This window comes from Podarcis gaigeae (assembly GCF_964106915.1).
Source record: "Podarcis gaigeae genome assembly, chromosome: 7".
NCBI classification, from domain to species: domain Eukaryota; kingdom Metazoa; phylum Chordata; class Lepidosauria; order Squamata; family Lacertidae; genus Podarcis; species Podarcis gaigeae.
In genome coordinates, this window is record NC_139683.1 from 50,240,709 (window position 1) to 50,263,421 (window position 22,713).

The 22,713-nt window shown below is 39.8% G+C and overlaps 1 protein-coding gene across 7 annotated transcripts in view; it reads left to right on the forward strand.

The window, feature by feature from the left end:
• CEP192 (centrosomal protein 192) overlaps positions 1-22,713 on the forward strand; it is a 47,463-nt gene that overhangs the window by 22,491 nt on the left and 2,259 nt on the right. For all 7 annotated transcript variants that reach the window (XM_083746826.1, XM_083746825.1, XM_083746829.1 and 4 more), the window contains 23 exons: positions 132-280; positions 756-986; positions 2,975-3,100; positions 3,767-3,907; positions 4,877-4,937; positions 6,207-6,343; positions 6,432-6,524; positions 7,456-7,571; positions 7,653-7,829; positions 8,614-8,704; positions 9,483-9,647; positions 10,481-10,747; positions 10,931-11,037; positions 12,719-12,828; positions 13,988-14,129; positions 14,575-14,744; positions 15,593-15,716; positions 16,608-16,713; positions 17,465-17,666; positions 18,522-18,601; positions 19,210-19,305; positions 21,478-21,597; positions 22,483-22,601. In XM_083746826.1, coding sequence (XP_083602952.1) covers positions 132-280; positions 756-986; positions 2,975-3,100; positions 3,767-3,907; positions 4,877-4,937; positions 6,207-6,343; positions 6,432-6,524; positions 7,456-7,571; positions 7,653-7,829; positions 8,614-8,704; positions 9,483-9,647; positions 10,481-10,747; positions 10,931-11,037; positions 12,719-12,828; positions 13,988-14,129; positions 14,575-14,744; positions 15,593-15,716; positions 16,608-16,713; positions 17,465-17,666; positions 18,522-18,601; positions 19,210-19,305; positions 21,478-21,597; positions 22,483-22,601 — 3,130 coding nt within the window. The remainder of the gene's footprint in view (positions 1-131; positions 281-755; positions 987-2,974; positions 3,101-3,766; positions 3,908-4,876; positions 4,938-6,206; positions 6,344-6,431; positions 6,525-7,455; positions 7,572-7,652; positions 7,830-8,613; positions 8,705-9,482; positions 9,648-10,480; positions 10,748-10,930; positions 11,038-12,718; positions 12,829-13,987; positions 14,130-14,574; positions 14,745-15,592; positions 15,717-16,607; positions 16,714-17,464; positions 17,667-18,521; positions 18,602-19,209; positions 19,306-21,477; positions 21,598-22,482; positions 22,602-22,713) is intronic.

The window sequence follows — 22,713 nt, forward strand, 5'->3', positions numbered from 1 at the left end:
TGAGCAGAACTCTGCCTGCAGGCTGTTGCATAAAATCCATTTTATCCAACAGTTGGATACATTTTAGCCCTGTTTTATGTTGTCCAAATTTTGCAGTTGAAACAATTTATTGGTTGTTTTCTCTTTCCTAGAACGTGTAAAAGTCCCAGAAGAAGTAACATTCCCTAATGCTTGTTGTGTGGGGCTGACATCACACACAGTCCTTAGTATTCTTAACCCATCTGAACGGTGGCTACAGGTCAGCATCGGCCTTCTTAGTATTATGCTTGATGGCGAAAAGGTATGTACCAAATCTTGCTATATATTATGCATCTTTTAATATTTTACTTTTTTTCTCTAGTGAAGTAAACCGTGTTTTAAACTAGAGATGGCGGCCTGCTTGCCAGCCCCCCCCCCCAAAAGGGCTAGAAAATTATTAACTTGAAATTTGGTTGAAGCTCTGTACTTTTTAATATCATTCGACCATAAACTATGATGGACTTCAACACTCTTCCTCCTATTGATAGCAATCCCTGTTTTTCAAACACAAAAGTCATTGTGATGAAACTTCCATATCTATGTTACATTTCAAAAGTATTCACCAATGTACCGTGGGGAAGGGGGGGGGCAGTACAGCAGTAGAAAGGATTTGGATACGGTCAACGCAGGACCTTTAAATGCCATCCTAATTCTTTGCATCTATTTTACACCTCTCTATTGAGAATGCCTTGCTTTGTCCTGAACCTCTGATTGTGTGCGCGCTTCTTTTTTTGCAGATGGACCCTCTGAAGCACAGGTGCTTCCTGTTTAAAAACAAAACTGTCATAGGACCTCGTACTACAGAAGATCTAAAAATGCTGTTTCTACCCTGTCAAGCAGGAGTCTTTCAGTGTGTGCTTAGTATTGCCTCTTGGCCATTTACTGCAGATGCAGATACAATAGTCCAGGCACAGGCCTTAGCAGCTAGAGTGATTGTGAATGCAGTTGCTGAGATTCCCGATATTGAGGTAAAAATCCATATGAGTGCATAATGCATAGTTCTGATAAATGCATAGTTGGGGAAGGGGTGTAGAGTGCCATTGCCAGTCATTGTGAACAGTACTGAGCTAGATAGGCTAATAGTCTGACTTGCTATAAGGTATTCTAGCTCGCTTTTATTAAGGTATTTGGTACATTTATCCTGCCCTTCATCTTACAGTCTCATAATAAGCTACAAATAAAGCAAAGTACAGTGGTGCCCCGCAAGACGAATGCCTCGCTAAACGAAAAACCCGCAAGACGAAAGGGTTTTCCGATTTTTTAGCGGCTTCGCAAGACGAATTTCCCTATGGGCTTGCTTCGCAAGACGAAAGCCCATAGGGAAATCTCCGGGGACAGTGGGGAAGCGCAGCGCGCCTTCTCCTCTGTTCCCGGACCTGTCCTAAGGCTTGCGGTGGGAGGTCCGGGAACAGAGGGGAAGGCGCGAAGGGCTTCTCCTCTGTTCCCGGGGCTTGCGGTGGGAGGAGGGTTTTTCCTCCCCACCGCCAACATTCAGAACAGCTTCGCTGCCGCCCGCCAGCATTTTAAAATCGCCCCAGGACAGCGGAGAAGTCTCCGCTGTCCCGGGAAGGGGGGGGGAAGCAAAGACTTTTGCCCCCCCCCCCGTCGGCCTTCAGAAGAGGTCGGGGGACAGACTGTCCCCAAACCTGGTCTGAAGGCGGTTTCCATAGGAACGCATTGATTGATTTTCAATGCATTCCTATGGGAAACCGTGCTTCGCAAGACGAAAAACTCGCAAGACGAAAAGACTTGCGGAACGAATTAATTTCGTCTTGCGAGGCACCACTGTACAAACAATCCAAAAAAGACAGAGCAGGTTAAAAGGTACCTTAAATCAACTGAAGACAAATAATTTTATAAGTTCTTATAGAGCCAACACAGCTCCTTACAGCAGCATACAGAAACTAATGCCAGCAACCTGAAGAGGCCTGGGAAAACAGGAGTCTTAACCAAATTAGATTCTGGATTGTCAACAGATTCCATGCTAGGCACACTCCCTGAGGGAGGGCAATCCATAAGTGGGGCGCCAATGCAATATCCAAAAGGTTTAATTGTTTCCAAAAATTAAAAACACAAAATACAGAAATAAGCAGGAAATAAAAACACAGTAGAGTTGTAAATACTCAGTGCCTGATTCAATAAACGTTTTTGCCAGTCACCTACAGTATAAAGTTTGCACCAAATAAACATCCCTGCAGATGGTGTTCTGTAACTGCGGGGCCCTAACCACCCCCCCCCCACTGCTATGTTATCGGCTGTATCATTCCACAAATCGTTTCCTGAATTCCAAACGACAATACTGAGTCTTGAAACTTCATAATTCACTACACTATAAAAAAATAATTCAATAATTTTACTATATGATACTTGGTCTCTCCAAATCTACCAAAATTTGTTAGTTACCCATGTATATCAGGATGTACATGTTCATCCTGAGGGCTGCAGTCTTCCAAAGGCTGAAGTATGGATGGACCTCTGTACAGTAGGTACGTTTCTGTCCACAGTCACACACTCCTTTATATTCTCCATCCTGGCAAGCAAGAGGCATTATCAGAATTCAAGAGCACATTCCAGCCAGGGAAAAATATTTAAGAAGGGTATAAAGTTGGGCCAAAGAGGTGGTGTGACTTGGGGAGAGTCCTGAGGGCCAGACAGAGAGAGGTGGGGGCCACATTTGGCACCTAGGTCCAAGTTTTCCCCATCCCAATGTACACAATGAGTAATTTTTAATAACTTCAGATGTTGGTGAAACTTTTGTTTCTTTGTTTTGGCTAATCTGTAATAGTAACAGTAAGAGGTGGTGGTCAGAATGCTGCTCCAGGAGGGGGGCACAGCTAGAATCTCTTGTCTAGTTATCTTTTAGTGACACCTGTTTGCTTCTTCATACAAATAAATAGGACTTTGTGTGCCTCAATTCTTAAAGGTATTATTTCCCTCCCCCCTTTTCTAATGTTAGGTGGAAGCAGGAACAACAAACCATCTTGACTTTGGTGATATGCCATCTGGCAGCTGGAAAGCTCTTCCACTGAAACTAACAAACAAGACATGTGCTAGAGTGCCAGTCAGACTTGTTATTTATGCAGTAAGTATTCATTCATTTATTTAAACTTGTATCCAAGCTTTTATCCATAGTTTGCAACACAAAACACAAAATACATTACAAAAACAAGAACAAAAATATGCACAAACCAACAACCCCCTCCCAGTATAGCAACTTGTATAGTGATCTCTTGAGAAGCAACAACTTGTAAGTGACTGCTACATTGGTTCCACAGTATGGGTAACCAGCAGCTTGGTTTTACTCCCAGATAAGCAGAGAGCCAATGGAAACGGATTACCCTTGTTGCAGTGTGTTGATATCACCTGAGATATTTTCTTTGCATCCTGACATGTTTCTCTACAATGGGAATGTTGGTTGTGTAGCAGGATTTCATTATGCTATTCCCACAACAGCTGTCAGAAGCAGATGTTCTAAGAAGCTGAAGCAGAGGGATTCTTTCTTTCAGTCAAAGGTTTATTTAATCTGGCTTCTAAAAGGCATCTATTCTGCTCAGTGCCCCATATGCTTGGAATGCTCTTCCAGAACCCGTGTGGTACCACCTCTTGCTTGAAAATTTTATTCAGTTGGTAAAACAGCAGGGCTCTATTTAGCATATCCTGACAACAGTCAGTAACCTAAAATGCTGGGTAATTTAGGGGATGGCAGTAATGTTCTGCTTTCAAAATGTAAAAAACATCTTTATTACAGAATGCTGTAGCATGGCGGTGTTTCACATTTTCTAAGGAACCAGTTAACGCTTCTGTTAGTTTGCTCCCTACTTGTGACATTTCCCAGCGAGCAGCTCCGTCGGTGATATCCCATGTAATGAATGCAAGAACTGATGGGCAAGTAAGTCACTATAAACCAAAGGAATATAGTTAAATTAACCAAAATTGTATTTATCTCTAAATGCTTCGCTGAAAGTTTGCTTTTAGTAATAGAGTAATCGAGAGCCAGTGTGGTGTAGTGGTTAAGAGTGGTAGTCTCGTAATCTGGTGAACCGGGTTCGCATCTCCGCTCCTCCACATGCAGCTGCTGGGTGACCTTGGGCCAGTCATACTTCTCTGAAGTCTCTCAGCCCCTCTCACCTCACGGAGTGTTTGTTGTGGGGGAGGAAGGGAAAGGAGAATGTTAGCCGCTCTGAGACTCCTTAAAGGGAGTGAAAGGCGGGATATCAAATCCAAACTCTTCTTCTTCTTTTATTTGGGAAGTATTTGCCTAAGATCCAGGACAAAGCACCACCTTTCAAAAATTCCCCTGTATGTCAATTCTGTCTTTGAAATCCCGGTAGTTTCTGGGAAAATCTGGACGTATGGCAGCCCTATTATTGGGGACATCTGTCTTTCACTTAAATTGGTGGTGTGCTTTTCTTCGCCAGTCATGATCTGCTTGTGTTCAGGTGAGCACAGAACCATTCACACCACGCAAGAGCCCTTCTCTCCTCTTCCTACTGTACAGTGGTACCTCAGGTTAAGTACTTAATGCGTTCCGGAGATCCATACTTAACCTGAAACTGCTCTTAACCTGAAGACCACTTTACCTAATGGGGCCTCCTGCCGCCGCGCCACTGGAGCCCGATTTCTGTTCTCATCCAGAAGCAAAGTTCTTAACCTGAAGCACTATTTCTGGGTTAGCGGAGTCTGTAACCTGAAGTGTATGTAACCCGAGGTACCACTGTATCTGTGGTTTAGGATAGTAAAGACTTAAAGCCATGGTCTTTTAAAATAAGATTCTGTGTGAAGATTATAGCTAATCAATGTTTCAACCATAATCAGTACTTTAAAATGTTTCATTCTACACAAATGTCTTTCTTTCCAGGATCCTGATGTTCTAGTAGTGTGGGTTCAGTTCCATGCACCGAGCAAATGCATCACTTCAGGTATAAATCTGCTATCTTAAGAAATCAATGTACAGTGGTACCTTGGTTGTCAAACTTAATCCATTCCGGGAGTCCATTCAATTCCTGGAACTGTTCGAAAACCAAGGCGTGGCTTCCAATTGGCTGTAGGAGATTCCTGCACTCAATCGGATACTGCGGAAGCTTCGTTGGAAGTTTGGTTTCCAAAAAACGTTCACAATCCAGAACACTTTCTTTCGGGTTTGCGGCATTCAGGAGCCGATTTGTTCAGGAGCCAAGCCATTTGACAACCAAGGTACCACTGTATTAGGAATCTGTTAGTCCAGCAGACCAGAATTGAAATAATATTCATGAGTCCAACCAATATTCAAAATCTAGTATGCAGAGCTTTTGTTACTCAGAACTTTCAATCCTCTTCACAGTTTTTTGTTTTTTTTAGATTTAAATGAACAAAGTATCATGTGAATAAGGCTCATGTGTTTGGAGACCCAAGCAGAAAAGAGCCAAAATAGTATTTATCATTAAATGCTTAGCTGAAAGTTACACCTGCTTAGCAAATTAATGTCTGTGATATTTGATATGCCATTTGATGAATAGCTCTCACATTAGATATTCAAGAAGCATTAAAATGTTTGAACCTGTGCATAACATACCAAATCCTTGTTTGCAGATTTTCATACTTAGGTCTGCAAGTGCTGACTCCCATCATATCTAGGTTAAAAAAGGCAATGTGCTAGGATTTCAAGTTTCATGGACGTTCTGGGCCAGGCAGTAGTAGGCAAGCGCTTATGAAATGTATATAAGCATGTGCCATAAGCTGTTCTGTCCCTTGCATTCATTGTAATGCATGCCTTTTAATGTGAGGCATGTTAAGCATGCATTAAGCTTTGTAGAAAGGCTAGTCCATTTTACCTTGAGTCGCTATCTTTTGCTGAGGCTGGAAGCCAAAAATATATCACTTCAACCGGTTGTACGATGTACTCTGCATGCTGAAACACCTTTGAAGTATGCAGAAGCCCTGCTTCAACATATCTTTTAGGATGTACTTCATTATTGCTGTTTCCATTCATTTGCTGCTTTGAAGGCCAGTTGTAACACTAAAACATTTCAAAATGGAGAGCCTTGCTTAAACAGACCAATATTGATGTAAAATACTACCAGACACATTTTAATTTGACATCACAGTTGGGTGATTAAATGTTGATAATACTTGGTGTCAAAGCTCATTCTAGAACAAATCATAACATTTTACACTTGATCAATCTTATTCTTTGCAATTACTTTATTCAGATTCTTTGGGCCCTGCAGATGAGTATTTTGCAAGAATTGATGTGGAGGTTGATTGTCCAGAGCCTGCTAAAATTTTAAGTATACCTCTGCATGCAAGATCTGGAACTCCTAGGATATATGCTCCAAAAGGCCTTCAGGTACATTTCCCCAAACCATCTTTTGTGATACAGCTTATTTCTTTCTATATTTCACTTCTAACTTTCACTTGAAACCTATTTTTTCTAGACTTTATATATGTCTGCGAGGATGGGATTATCAACAAGGCAGCAGTTGCCATTAAAGAACGCCGGAAATATTAAAGTTGACTTGAAAATCTTGGTAGGTTACCTTACTTTTCCAAGGAATAGTTCTGAAATTACTGTCAACCAAATCAGTCTAACTTAATCAGTACATAATAGAGAGTCCAATTCACTCTTTCCTGCCAAAAATTTTAAGTGCAAATTGATATTGCAGTCTTACCAACAATTTCAAAGGGGGTCATTGTTCCCATCTTGGTTTTGTCAGCTGGACTTAGTCAACTGGACTCACCCACAGTGGAAAGTGGAGTACAGGGCCTAATCCCCTGGTGCCTGCTTCTGAGATGAGAAATAATAGACACCGTTTCTATGTTGCTGCTATGCTGGGCAGAAGGAAGACAGCTGCTCAAGTAGTTCTGGCATAGCATCATCTACTTATGTGTGTAGAGGGCTGGGTTAGTAATGTGATTTTATTTCTAAAGCCACATGGTTGGCCACTAGGAAGCTCTTGCACTTTGTGGAAGTTACATAACCCTCAGCACGTTCTGGTGAGAATCTCAGCATTCCTGCTAAGATCCTCCCTGTGAGGTACAGCTTAGGAAATCATGGCAACTATGCATGTATCTTAACTGATATCTATGAAGTGGTTTAGAGTGGGCTTTTGAATTGAGCTCAGAAACTATAACTGATCAGAACAGAATAATTACCATATAATTTGATCTAACTAAGGACTGTACACTGTCCTTACACTGTAATTACACTGTAATTACACTGTAATTCACATTTGCATCACTTGGAGCTTCTAAATTTTCTTCAAAGGCAGCTCTGTGAAGGGTAGCTTATGTGTTGTAATTTGGATACAACTAGGACATTATTATATGGGGCAAAATTCAGTTTCTCTAGGAAATATCATATCTTGCGTAGCAGCCAGTGGAAACGAAGAGTATTCCTGGCTACCATTGTTACCTGAGTATCAAAGGATGACACCTTGAAGTAACACTATTTATTTCTAGGCACTTGAGCCAGATAGCGGTATTTCTGTCAATCCAGAGGACCTGGTTCTTATACCTGAGGAGGAACAAGAAGTGACAGTTGTGTTTTCTCCAAAGGACTATAGAAATGCAGAAAGGTAATGCAACTTAATTGGCCCAATGATATTAAGTAGAAATTCTTTTTACAGAACTTCTAACTTGATGCTTTATTTTAATAGTGTTTTAAAAATCTTGGTGCTGCCATCTGGGCCAGAATATAAAGTGACTGTAAAAGGCGAGGTGACTGCGGTGGAGAACAAACCTTTGGTACAGAAATACCCCAGTTCAGAAGTTCCCCCCATCCTAGCTAACAAGCAGTTTCTGACATGGGGAGGTATACAGCTTGGCAGAACAGTGTAAGTACCAAGAAAAAAAGATATGCAGTGCATGATTGCAACTACCATTTTGTGTGCATTGAAAGCATGCACCATTTTCAGACCCAAAGATTGGGGTGGGCTTATGCACGCTCTGCCAACATACTCGATGACCTAGAATGCAACCCCCATTCAAATCAGGGTTGCCGACAATGCATTGTTCAAACATGGTGATGCATGGATCCAGGGAGTTCCTGCATAAGCAGAACTATCTTTGCCATGTCCACAGTCAGTCAGGTTTGCTGATATCCCTTACTATTCCAAATGACCACCAGAAGCAGCATTTAGGGATGTGTGAGAGACTACAGTGTCACTGTCTTGTCTTTACCGAGCTTCAGTATATTGGTCTTCATCCAGTACATTCCTGGATCCAGTACAGTACCACTGTAAATAGATAAAATACTTGGCAGCTGGCAACTCTTTTTAAAAGAAAGAAAAAAGCGACCCCTTAATGGCACACAAAATTTACTGTTGGATATGCCTGCCTTTTCAGCATTGTACCCTTTGCTGTACATTTAGAAGCAAGCACATGCTGTGCATAAATAGCCAAAACTTTAGACTGTTGATAAGGTTCTAAATATGTCTTATTATGGAAAATAACAATAACTCAGTAAAATCACAGGTGTACAGCTAGACCAACTAACTCTTCACTAGATCACCTTGGATTTACCATACCGTAATTCTTGGTGGATAATCAGGGCAACTGTTCATTCATATATATATATGCAAATTACTATGAAATGTTAAAATTTCTATATTTTTTCAGCCAGCAGAAGCTAATCCTGAGAAATAACTCTCCATCTATTACTCAGCAGTTAAGATTGCTGATAAGGGGTCAAGATCAGGACTGTTTTCAAGTAAGTAATGCAAAACTGGCACTGTTTATATAAGTTCAGATTCAAATATACTTGCTATTTGAAACTGAAGCTAGGTTTTATTTTAATCTTCTCACTGAAATAAGCCTTCAAATGGTATATTCTTAGCCTGCCGTCCTGTACACAGTTACATCAGAGTAAATCTCATCAAATTCAGTTGGATTTTATCAGCACATACAGGAGAGTACAGCGGATATGATTTCAAATTTTAAATTTCTGAAATGTTGGTTTTGTTATGCCAGTGTCCCTCTTACAGCAGTGCTTGCTGCTAGTTTTGTTGTATCAGTCTTGAGAATCTTGAGTTTTTCTTTAACATACTCTACGTTTCACAGAGCATTGTTATAGTGGAAAATATTCAGCGGCTTTTAAAACCACAAATTTGAAACAAAATGACCAAACTTGAGATTCTGATAACTAGGGATGAGGTGATCATCCTAATTTCGTGTGGGGGGGGGTGGGGGATCCCAAAGGGAGAGAAGGAAGTGCAAAGGAAGTTAGAGGGGGCGCCAGTTTGAATGGAGCCATCAGTTCAGCCATTTACACATTTTGAGATTCATCTCTGTGCATGGAAAACGTTGCAAACTAGTAATGAATAAAAAACACTTATTCTTACTGTGTCAGCATTTCCATAGAGAGGCATACCTCAGAATTATGGGAGCACATTATTTGGGTGTAAACTGTTCATTAAAATCTTAACTCTTCTAAATTAATTTTCTGAATTAAATTAATTTGCTGTGTGGATTTTCTTGTGTATTTGCAGTTGAAACTTGGAGAACATGTGTACAATAATTGTGAAATCAAGATCCGTCCAAAACATGATTATTCTGTCTGCCTAATGTTTACACCAACTCGATTAACTTGTATGTATGCAAAGCTTGAAATGAAACAGCTTGGTCTTCTATCTCAGCTTGGAATCAAGTTCACTGTAAGTTACTTTTTACACTGATCCTATTTCATGGGATGTTTCTGAATTTATTATGTTCATTTTTGCAGTAAGTCCTTCAGGATGTTTTGAAGTATCTTCTGACTGTAAGCCAGACAAGAAACTGACCACTATAACCTCCTTGGATTTTATTTTTTGTACTCCAGTAGTTTTCTTGATATTAAGAGTGGTAGAGAGTCTCTCCACATCTCAGTAACTCCCTTGCCTTGCACTTTGGATATCTTTTTCTTTGTGGTCTGGGCCTTTCAGTGTCTTAAGTCAGGGGTAACCAACCTGGTCCGTCCCCCCCGATTTTGTTGTACTCTGTGGGTGGTGCTGTGGTCTAAACCATTGAGCCTCTTGGGCTTGCCGATCAGAAGGTCAGCAGTTGGAATCCCCGTGACGGAGTGAGCTCCCGTTGCTCTATCCCAGCTCCTGCCAACCTAGCATTTCAAAAGCATTCCAGTAGCTCCCAAAGAAGCTTGCTTTCCTCACTTTTCTCAGTGGTGAAGGTGAGGGACGCCTTGGTGAAGAACCATTTCAGGGCACCATGAAACAGCTGTTCCCAACACAGCCAACTTCCTTCAACTTGCATCTGCCTGCCTGTAAAGATCCTGTTACTCATACACATCAGAAACCAGTCATTATTCTGCTTACTTAAGCTACTTTTACCCTGCTTTTCCATCATTTGGTCTTTAGGGTGTGCTACATATGAACATTGTAAAGAATTTTAGAATTCTTTGATTGTTTTGAATATTAAAGTTGGGGATAATGAAACTGGGAGCAAGGTTATTTCAATTCTGGTTTTTCTAAATGTACGTTTTTCTTTCTTTCAGATACCATTGTATGGATATGGAGGAAATAGCAATCTGAGATTAGAAGATGTTAAAAAACACTGTAATAGATACATAGTGGGGCTGAATGATATAGCGGGGCTGAATGGTAAAACAAGACAGGCTTCCTTTTCTGTACAAAATACAGGGAGTCGGACTGCGTACGTGAAAGCACTGTGCTTTAAGAACTCAAGTGAAATAATTGTTATGGATCCAAATGTGATGAGAGTTTCCCCAGAAAAGTTTGTTCTTCAGGAAAGTTCACAGCAGGTAATATGAAAGCCACAATATATATATATTACGCAAGACCTATAAAATGTGTAAGCTGTTAACATTCCCCCCACCCACCCAAAAATGTGCCATAAAATCTTGTTTTGTGTTTGTGAATCTTACATATAATTCAAACAATTGTGCCACAAATTAATTTACCAAAATTTGACTGTTTCCTCTCAGAAAGTTACAGTAACATTTAATTCAACTGAAGATCAAAGTAATTCACCAGTGTTGTCTACAATTTGTTTTGTCTATGGAGATGAAATTTTGAGACAGCAGTATCGCAGGTAAGGCTAAATGTTTTTTGAGAAATAACAAGTATATTCATTACTATCTGTTCTTAAGAAATAAGAAGAAGATGGTTAGAATGGATATTTAAAGAATAAAAGGTTTTTTTATATTGGCTGTTAAATATTACTACAGAGCTTTTCAAACTGTGTGTCGTGAAACATTGGTGTGTCGGCTGTGTCACGCAAATGCTCCCCACACTGCTCCCTGGGCTAGAAAGGGGTTAGTTTAACCTCCAGTTGCTAGTAAAACTGAATTACTGTGTCGTGAAAGGATGCATGTCTAAAATGGGTGTCACCAACATGAAAAGTTTGGAAAGCTCTAAATTAGTGGTTATTAAATAACATAGCCAACTCTGTGTTCAAAGATCAACAGTCACTGGTATCAAGAACAGGAACAAGTTCACTTTTTTGGATTATAAAATCCCTTATTGTAAAATACGTTTGCAAAAGGTTTGGAAAAGACTGGAGTATGCAGCTGTGTTCAGCACTCAGATTTGCTTCATTTTCTGGCTATGGCAGGTTAGCACTTGAGGGTGTTAGAATGTCTTTGTTTTTAGTCCTGCTCCCCCTCCCCTTGTGCATGGTAGTCAAATGCTTCGTAACAAGTTGCTAACTTCCAACAATCCCACAATGAACATGTAAGAGCAGTACATCTAGGAAACAGACATATGTAGGTGTTTCCCTCTTCCCTGCAACATAACCAAAGTAGTTCCTATTATCTGGCCTAATTTGAGCTTGCTGGGTACAATGTTTGTGGGCCCATAAACTTTCTCTGTTGTTAGTAGCAGGCCATTATATGTGGTCATTGTCAGTGCTGCTTCTCCCCTCCCCTTTGTCCTCTGTTTTGTGCAGACAAATCAGTAGTAGTTGGACTCGCCACAGACCAGTGGAAGGCAAGATTCTACTTCCAGAGTTCTAACTCTGTGTGGTTCTTTAACCAGCATACTGGACATCTAGGGCAGATGATTGCTGGAAGGAAACTTTTGGCCACATTTGTGGAAGGATGATTGAGTCCTGACAAATTGTTATGTTTCTCATTGGGAATAAGAAGCTGATCAGATGTAGTTGCTAAGCACACTGCAGTGCATAAATGCTTTTAAAGTGGGGTAATTGGATTGAATGCCTTACAGAGTACCATATTTTTTGCTCTATAAGATGCACTTTTCCCTCCTAAAAAGTAAGGGGAAATGTGTGTGTGTGTCTTAGGGAGCGAATGCAGTCTGTGCGGCTAAGCCAGAAGCCAGATCAGCAAGAAGGATCGCTGTGCAGCGCTCCCTCTCGCTGCTCTAGCTTCTCGCTTAGTCCCTCAGTCCCTTCCCCCACCTCCCGGAAAAGCGCCCAGGAGCCGCGCGGAGCGTGTGTGCGGCTCTTGGGGACTTTTCCCCGAGGAGGGAGAAGGGCACCCCTTTCTCCCTTCTCGGGGAAAAGCCTGCAAGCGCTGCACACACACTCCACGCGGCTCGTGAAAGGGAGCGCTCAGCAGAGCCTGGGATGCATACAGGCTCTGCTCAGTGCTCCCTTTAAAGAATATTTTTTCCTTGCATTCCCCCTCTAAAAACTAGGTGCGTCTTATGGTCAGGTGCGTCTTATGGAGCAAAAAATACGGTATTTTAGTGTCTTTGTTAAATACTTCTTCATAACATTAATGAGACCTGAAAACTCTCAATTGTCTACTCAGAGCTGTACAGCAAAATCCAGAGCAAGTGCAAAAAATGCTTCCTGCTAATAATCCTGTGATAAATGTAAAGTTTGATGAAGAATTCCCTGGGGAAGAGCTGGTGACCGAAGGTAAGCTTGACCTCCCTGAGAATATCTACTTGTTTGTATATTTGATTTCTCGCCATTCTTTAGATGTATTTCAAATTTAGCTTTCACTACCACTTTCCCTGCTGATCAGAAGGTTGGCGGTTTGAATCCCTGTGACAGGGTGAGCTCCCGTTCCTCGTTCCCTGCTCCTCCCAATCTAGCAGTTCGAAAGCACGTCAAAGTGCAAGTAGATAAATAGGTACTGCTCCGGTGGGAAGGTAAATGGCGTTTCCGTGCACTGCTCTGGTTTGCCAGAAGTGGCTTAGTCATGCTGGCCACATGACCCGGAAGCTGTACGCCGGCTCCCTTGGCCAATAAAGCAAGATGAGCACCACAACCTCAGAGTCGTCTGCAACTGGACCTAATGGTCAGGGGTCCCTTTACCTTTACCTTTACCACTTTCCCTTATTCATATGATTATATTATTGCAATCTGGTTATCATAATACAGGTGCTAGTGCAGCTCGGTTGTTTTTAACATGGTTGATAGTAGGGAATATTGTGGTGGTGCAGTGCTTCTCACCTGACCTCTAGTCCATCACGTTGCTGCTGTTTATGTCCCCAGACCTCACAGCCTCCTTACCCTCCCAGGAAGCAACACCTATGTGACCTGCTGGAAGTCAAGTGAGCAGCCCATCTCACTGTCCAATACTGGTTGAGAAATCAACCATGCAGCCATCTCTGTCTTCTCCATAGCAAATCTCTCCTCCCTCCCATCTCCCATTGTCATTCCTTCAATGCTATTTAGGATTCCCTTTTCATCTGCCTTTGGCAGCAGTAGTTGCTTGATCTTCTTGCTCTAATTCTAGCTATAACTTTTTAATACTTTTCTGAAGCTTGCATCATTCATGTCACCTTTACAACATTAGCTTTTATCCTAAAGGTACATATTTGGAAGTTCCATTTGAAATCAGTGGGAATTTGTGTATCCTTGTGTATCTGCTGGGAGGCTGGTGATGGACTATGTCCATTTTCTCTCTTAACTTCTAAAGAATTTGAAAAGGTCCAGGAATGCAATTACTGTATGTAAAGACGGTAATAACCCAGTTGATTAGTCTGTCATCAGTCACCAATCTTCAGTAAATACTGCAGTTTGTTTCATTAATCCAGCTTTGCTTTTGATTTTTAAATGTCTTCTCTAGTATATGATCTTCCGCAACATTCGTTTGATATCCAGTACTTTTTCATGAACATGAGAAGGATTATTGTTTCGGCGGTTAATGCCTTCAGTAGTTCTGCTTTCGATATCAAGCCATCTTCAGTGCATCGTGTAGCACTAGAGAGGTAATTTTGTCATTTTTTTAGTATTTTCTGAAATACTGGTAAGCAGTTCCTCTACCTTGGTAAACTTTGAATATTCCAACAAAAATAAGAATTAAAAGACTCTGAAATTAGGTCATATTGTGTAGTTACCTGACTGGACTACTTCAGTGACTGGGGTCTGTATATAATCTTTCTTGGTGGTTGTGGGTGTTGATATGATTCCTGTGGAGTAATACATAGGGGAAAAGTTATGTTGGAACTGAAAAGCATTTTCAGAATACTAAATTCATCTGCTAACTTTTAATTGCTTTTTATCAGTTTTTATCTGTCTGAAACTCTGGCTAAGGCTAAGTAAGGCAAGGGTTTTTTATTTTCTTTTAGAAGGCAAGTTTTATACTGTGATATTTGCTTCTCTTGTCTCGTTTCCTAGTATTTGGTGTTGAACTGCTCTTTCTCTGTTTCATAGACCTGGTGTTCCTGAGAAATCCAATATGACTTTGGATGTACTACCAGTTAAAGGACCTCATGGTTGTGCATTGTCATCAAATGCTAATAGCATTGATGAAAATAAGCTTGTTTCCAAGGAAAACTGGACTCTTCAGCCTGAATTTCTAATTCTCACTGCTCCTTCTCAAAGTATGTTATTTCCACACGTTTCAAGAACTGTTAAAAATATTCACCATGATATTTGTAACCTATACATTGCTTAGGATTGTTATGTGATAGATAGTATTACTGTGAGACACAATAATAAACTGAATTTGTTTGGGATTGGGAATATTTCTCCATGTATATAGAACTCTGTTGATAAATTAATCATGATGCATAAATTCTGGAATTAAGAGAATTTATTTCTGTAGCAGAGATGACTTCAAAAGCTTACCTAGAAACTTTCAGTGGGATTTTCTGTGTTTTACAGATCTCCTTGTTACAGTCATACCTTGGTTCTGGAACGCCTTGTGACTTGAATGTTTTGGTTCCTGAATGCCACAAACCCGGAAGTGAGTGTTCCGGTTTGTGAACGTTTTTTGGAAGCCGTATGTCCGACACAACTTCCGATTGAGTGCAGGAAGCTCCTGCAGCCAATCAGAAGCTGCGTCTTGGTTTTTGAATGTTTTTGGAAGTTGATCGGAATTCTGGAACTGATTCCATTCAAGAACCAATGTACGACTGTAGTTCTAATTTGTTACAAGGAAGTAAAAGATCCTTGTTTCAGTGTTGGTAACAAATCAGTTGCTGGCAGCCTAGTCAATGGTTGTAAAGTTTCCACTTTCCAAATAACTCCCAACCCACTATTTAGATATCAATAAAGTAATACATGCTTTTTTCCCATAGCTGTATTATGTAAAAGCCTTTGATTCATTACTGCATGTGTATGTTTGGAAGTAACATTTGCATAATTGATACGGTTGTTAATGCTTTGTAAATAGCACTTAAATGTATTATAAGATAACTGAGAATTCATGCAATTCTTATCTCAAAAGGTGGAGCTGCGATTACTAAACATGCACAAATAAGTAACAACTCAAACAGGTCATTGACATTTGAGCTATCGTGGCCTGCTCACTGTCTGACAGTAACACCTCAGCATGGAACTATTGAACCAGGGTAAGTACTTCCATTGTTCATTACTTTTCCACATGATTCCATATATTTGAAAACCGTGCTTTGCAGTAACTAAGGTTGCAATCCTATATCCACTTATGCACAACTAGTTTCTGTAGAATTCAGTGGGGCTTACATCTCAGTGCCATTGTATAGGATTGCACTGTCAGTCTGATTACATCCAGCTCTTGAGATAGCATGAAGGTGAAAGGGAAGGAATCTTTGTACAGTTGTGAAAAGAGCTTCTGGCTATGTCCATAGTGTCAAGCTTTTCTTTCCTAAAAGAATAAACAGCCTTGTTTTTATTTATGCTGAGCAAAACCTTTAATCCTTAAGGATAACCTAAAGTATTTGTGGTTAGCACAGAAAAAATAATACTGTACGTATACAGGATATATGATTCAGATTGAGTTAGCAGTGTATTTCAGTTTTTTTATGAGCTGACAATACTATGATACATTTAAATAACTTAAAGTTAGAGCCTCTCTCACATATGATTTCATAGTCTTCTATGAAAAATGCTGCAACCATATGATCTGAAGCTGATATATTGCACCTATCACAATAATAGTTATACAGTTGGCAAGGATATTGTCACCCCACTTGATATTTTGCTTCTGATAGTGTTGTATCATGGGCCTAATAATTCCAGCCCTGTGTACATGGCAGGTGCACTGGTGATTGAAACATCACTCTGTGAGTTTTCCCTTGTCCTTATGAAGCTAGACTTGTAGATAGGCGTGGGTTTGCAATTCCTCAGATTAAATTAATAAAATACTAAAATTTCATCTATTGTGTACAAAAAAGTCAAGAAGAACAGTAACCAGATCTAATAATGAAACATTGATTTCATTTAGCACATTAAAATTAATGCACTGGACGTCTTATTTCTAGAAGCAACATTTCAATTTATGTGAGTCCAAATCCATCACTCGCAGAAAAGAAATCCATCTTTCCATGGAGTGGCCTTATTTATGTACATTGTGATAATGGACAAAAAGTAAGTGGCTTAAATAAGTGTCTATGGTTATGAAAATTCTGCCAAATGCCTTGGTTTTAGAAAACTAATTTCATGTTGTCAGTTAAGCTTTCATCTATTGCTTTAAAGGGAGTAGTTTGCATTTCCTAGATGAAGTTTGCAGTTATGGGAGTAATCTATAGGATTGTGCCTGGCCTCAGAGGGTTTTCTCTTTGTGCCTCCCATATATGATATCAGGCAGGCATAAGTGTGTGTTCCATCTCTTTCTCTTTTGTTGATTGGTTGGTTAATTTTTATTTCTTATTTTTAAATTGCATAAAATAGCAAAATACCTTAATATAATAGTAGTCTGCTCCCTTATTGTATTTGTCCAACTATATTTGTCAGCAGAACTCAAATCCATTGGTAGTTTCTGTTGAAGGCGTGTCCAGTTAAATGTTTATTTTATCTCTGGTCACTTTTGCTCTTTTAAATTGTGTGTGCTAATATATCTGTTTAATAATTGTAAGTTGTCTTGGAAATGTGTTGAAAAGTGGGAAATGCATTTCTTCAAGTGTTGGACAACTTATGCTCTTGTATGGAAGTTGTTTTAAGAGATGTATGTGTTACATTTTCTTTGTTACATTTAATATTTTCACCTTGCTTTTGAGTCCTTGGTTACAAAACAGGTTTGAGCATATGCACTGGCCAGCCAGTCTGGGAGATAACTGTAGGATTAACTTGAGACCAGTAACTGCAAAATACTATGATTTCGTTTCTTTCTTGTGCATAGCTTGTTAGGGTCCAAATCCGGGAAAATATCTCTGAGAAGCAATCTGAAACGGTTTCACCAGTCGCCAAAGCAGGTGTTCATCATCAACAGCCTGAGCTTCCTATTATGCACATAAGGCCACTTCAAAAGCCATCTTCGACAAAACTTGAAGTAAAGAATCGGACTGTGTTTTTTCCTGAAACAAAGTCTGGGGAAAGCTCAGGTAACGTCGGTCTTGCATATGACTAGTATCTTTTTGAGTAAAATGTTTTCTAATGGTGAAAACGAAACATGTATTACTTCAGTGACACAAGCATGACTGGCCATGCATGGAAGCTACTCACAGTCTTGAAATTCACATTCACACAGTTCACACATAACACTAATCCAATAACAAATTGGAAAGCGTGCAGGTTTCCAAACTGAAGTTGTATTAATTTCATTATTTTCCATGTAATTCATCTCAATCTTGCAGCACTTTAAAGTCCTTTTTATAGAAGACTATAAATATGATCACTCCTGACCAAATGTTATAAGTAATTGCTAATTAATATGTTCCTTTTGGAGCAAAATAAAGTAGATTAATATGTCTTCCACTGTCTCTGAACTTAAGAAGCTCCTCAACTCACTGGACTCTCAGAAGAATGTTAGCATGTCTTTCCCAGGTTAAAAAGTCCTTGCCTCGTCAACAGAGATCCCCTTGATCTAAGAAACCTCTAGCCTGACTACCAGTCACAGCTTCTTCCATTCCAGGCTATAGGACCTCATGGAGCCTCTCAGCCAAAAGACCTGCCACACTCCTTGTCTGTAACGAAATTCTCTCTTCCTAGCTAAGCCCCCGGGCAGTGCCAGGCTTCACAAGTTAATTCTATAACCCCCAAATGAATAGACAAGGAAGATAATCATTCCCATATACTATCTCACAGTCCGTGCAAACAAGGTCCAAATCCTTCACAGGCCCTTATTAGAATAACTGTTACTTGCTATGGATGTTTGTATGTGATGCCAATAAAAGGTTTGATGATGGTGATGATGAATAACTGTTACTTACATTACTTGCCTGCACTACTTCTTCCAGAAAAGTACATAGAGATTGAAAATAATGGAGATGCAAATGTGAAGTGGCTATTGTCATCTTTTGCACCGCCTTATATCAAGGTGAGTAAAAAATCTGGAAAAACAAACACACACTGTCTTTAAAAGATCAGGTTATATATTCTGTAATCTTTGCATCTAAACAGACCTGGCCTGACATGAACATGCAAATAGAGATCGTCTGATGGAAGAAAAATATTGGAAAATAGGTTTCAAAAGCAACACTGAAAATTCAAACATTTTTTAAAAAAATCTTTCTGATCTGGTTTGCTTACCCTCAACTTGTAGTAGATAGACAAATGTGCATACTCTGGTTTTTATTCAGATCGTATAGACAGACAAGTGCTGGACATAGGTAAAATTTATAGTGATCTCAACTGTAGATTCACAGTGGAGGTGTTGGAGAACAAACTGGAAAATCATTTTTATGAAATCATTAGATACTGAAATTAACAATTTCCACGTTAATGGGTGGTATTCATCTAAGTTTTGCTTGGAGTAGCCTTCTGGGTTAAGAGTCCTAACTGAGTCATGATCATTAATTCCAATGGGTCTACTCTGAGAAAAACCTAATTGAACACCACCCAGTTTCCAGTTAAAACCCACTTCACTTGCACAAGCTATAAGGCTGCTTTGTAAACTAGTGTTTCTGTTTAATAATTTCCTTTCAGGGCTTAGATGACAGTGGAGAGGTTTACAGGGCCACATATACTGCTTTTCGATGTTCATTGCTTTCTGGTATTCTTAAAGCTCATGGGGAAGAAAAGGTAAGTCACATTGACTGTGTTTTCATCTTAATACACTGCACTTCTGTTTGTCTTCCATCATAGAAAAATCAGTTAATGCTTCAAAAGTTCTAGGCTATAACAACAGCATTTTTGTGAAATGAAGTCAGGCTTCTACTCAAGAATCCATCTTGAAAAATCTAAAGAAATTGAAAAAGTGGTATCAAGATTACACAATACTGTTCATTTCTGCTTGAAGAAACTTGCTTTTCTCAGAGTATACTGTGAAGAATTAACTTTGAGATATGGGTTGACTTCACCTACTCTGCATGTGCTGTGTCACATGACATAAATTCGTAGACCTAGTTCATTTGAATTTGTAGTCATACAAGGCAGGAGGGGGGCTTATCAGATCATTCAGGATCTCTTCCACACTCCCCACACAATTGTGAATTACGTCCTGAGCTAGAAAGTGACACTTTTCATAGGAAAAAAGGACATACTAGTGACTCAGACTGCTTGTGGGAATGATTGTGAAAGCAGGTAAACTACAAACTCCAGTAACAAGAGTGGGTGTCAGATGGATGTTGAAGGCTGCATTGTCCTATAGCAGTAATCTCAAGGCATTTGCTGAACAGAAAGTTAATCCTCTGATCAATCTAATTTTTACTTTACTTTGTGTTGCTATCCCATTGCCTTTGCTCTCCCTCCCTTGGCATGCTGGCATGCCAAAAACATGGTGTCTCTCACATTATTTCTTGCCTTACCTGATGAACCAGTTACTAAATACAGTGAAATAAAAATAAAAAAACAGCTGCTTGTTTACAAAGCAAAAGTTAACATTCAATATTCTCTCTCTTTGTACCTTGAAAATCATTCATAAAAGACTACTAAGAATGCTTGTCTGCCTTTCCCCTCCCCACACTGATTGATAGCCTGCCATCAACAGGCAAACACCTTTTTATTTAAACAGGCAATTGGCATGCTGGGCTGAATTGTTTTGCTCAGATGTTCTGTGTTTTAATATGCATTTCTAATTGATGTTTGTAACTAGCTGACATTTTAATCAACTTTATATCTGATGTGTTTATCTGATCTTATTGTTATCCTTGGTTTGGATTTTTTTTAATGGAAAGGTGAAGGATAAATTGCCCCTCGATTCTCCCCTTATATTTCGCATGGCAAACTTCTTTTCTCTGAGTCACTGTGCTTCAGGAAATCTCAGTCACGTGAACCTAGAGGCAGGGCTGAACACTGATAGAGCTGTCTTAACGAAGGTTCATCTTCCAGCTTCCCCAGAAATTGAAGGAGGAATCTACTAGTTATTGACCATTCCTCTGAGCTCATGGGCTGGTATCTGCTGAAGGATAGTACAGTGGTACCTCAGGTTAAGTACTTAATTCGTTCTGGAGGTCTGTTCTTAACCTGAAACTGTTCTTAACCTGAAGCACCACTTTAGCTATTAGGGCCTCCTGCTGCTGCCACATGATTTCTGTTCTCATCCTGAAGCAAAGTTCTTAACCCAAGGTACTATTTCTGGGTTAGCAGAGTCTGTAACCTGAAGCGTACGTAACCTGAAGCGTATGTAACCTGAGGTACCACTGTATCTTCCTTCTGCCCTCCTTAACAGGAATTCATGCTTCTCTCTGGGAATTTTAGTAAAGACTTCCCATTTCCCAGATGTTGTGCTGCACCAGATATTACCTAAGTGGTCAAACATAATCAAAAGGGTTATGGTTAAATGGGTACAACCATGGGCATCCTCAGGATTCGTGGAAGGGGGCAGGGTGAGAGGGCACAAAGTGAAATATTGAAAGAGGGGTGCAGGTTAGTTTCTCACAAAAATTAGGAAAAAATAGTATATCAGGCTTTACAAGTTTTAGAAACTGTATTTTTCAATATGAAAGCTGACAGTGATAGAAATCCAGGAATTATGGTTCCTCTGGAGGGGAGCAACTGCCCTCCTTCTGGAGGCCCATGGGTAGAACTAATCATTCAGGAGCATTGGAGAACCTACATAAATTGGATAAGGAACTTATACCTTGTTAATATTGGCCCCCGGGGGTTGGTCTTGTATCAGCAGTCCAGGTAGTGTCAGTGACATTACATAGATTGGAATAGCACTTTCGCCAACTCTGACAGACACACAAGAAACGGCTGTCGATTCAATCAGATTTGGAAAAGAATTTATTTTCTAACTTACTTTCTTCATAGGTTGTAGTCACCTTTTTACCTAGAGACAGAGGACACTATTCTCAGTTCTGGGATCTCGAGTGTCACCCACTTCACGAATCTCACTTGAAAGACAAACACAGACTTCAGTTTTGTGGAATGGTGAGTATATGAATGAAATCATTATTTTATTTATTAGAGATTAAAACTCAACAAGGTTTCATTCCCTGTTGAAATGTTACATTAATATAAAGTTTTATCTATTCTGTCTATCATCTATCTATCTATGCACATTTTCCTTCTGACACACCCTCCCCTTAGCTTTTGGGTTCTCACCCAGGGGCTAAACAAACTCTCAGCTTACCTGCAAAACTCTCACGAGAAGAGTTCCTTGAAACAGTGGACAACACCCTAGTCTCTCACTCTAGACTTGCTTTTTATGGGCAGGTCCAAGAACAGGATTGGAGAATCTGTGGTCCTTCAAATGTTGTTGGATTACCTCATCTCCATCCAGTAGTTGATGATAGTTGAAATGTAACAACTGGAGGATGTCAGCTTTCTCCACCTCTGCATTAGATGATTCAGCTAGATGTTGAGTTAGAAAATACCTCCTAAAAGCCAGTCTTGCTTATGCCTAGTTAGTGAATGGTCACAGGTTCCTGTTCTTTATTCTGCTACTTCCATTCTGTTTGAGCAAGTCCTCCCTTACAAGTCAGACAGAGAAGGAAAAACAACAAGATAACAACAATAAGTGCTGAACTGTGCTACTTTGAACCTGCTTCTGCACTCATGATTCTTCAATGGTACATTTTTCCTATTCAGTACAATGGCCTGAAGAGTTTTGTAATATTGTCAGCCTACAAGTGACATATGTAGTAAGTGAAATCTTCACTTAGTAGTGTATCTGCCTCAACACTAGAATTGTTTTTGACAACAAAAGTAGTCCTTCTCAAAGTAATGAATTTAATTTTTCACATCTGTGTGAAAATGTTCATCGTAGTTCAGGGAGCTAATACTAATGTATAACTTCAGATGTTTCTTGCATAGGGTATCTTAGGAAATGAAGATTTAAAAAATGAAGATTCCACAGCTGCTTTAGTAAAAGTCAGCGTTCGAGATGTGACCCTAAGAAGAGATTACCCTAATAGCTCTGAACACAAAATGTGGTATGTGAAAATGATTTTTTAAAAATAAGCCATATGTCTACTCTTTCATCATCAACAAAGTAAAACTTGATCATTGTTGCTTACGTGATGTAAGGTGATTCAGCTTCAAAGG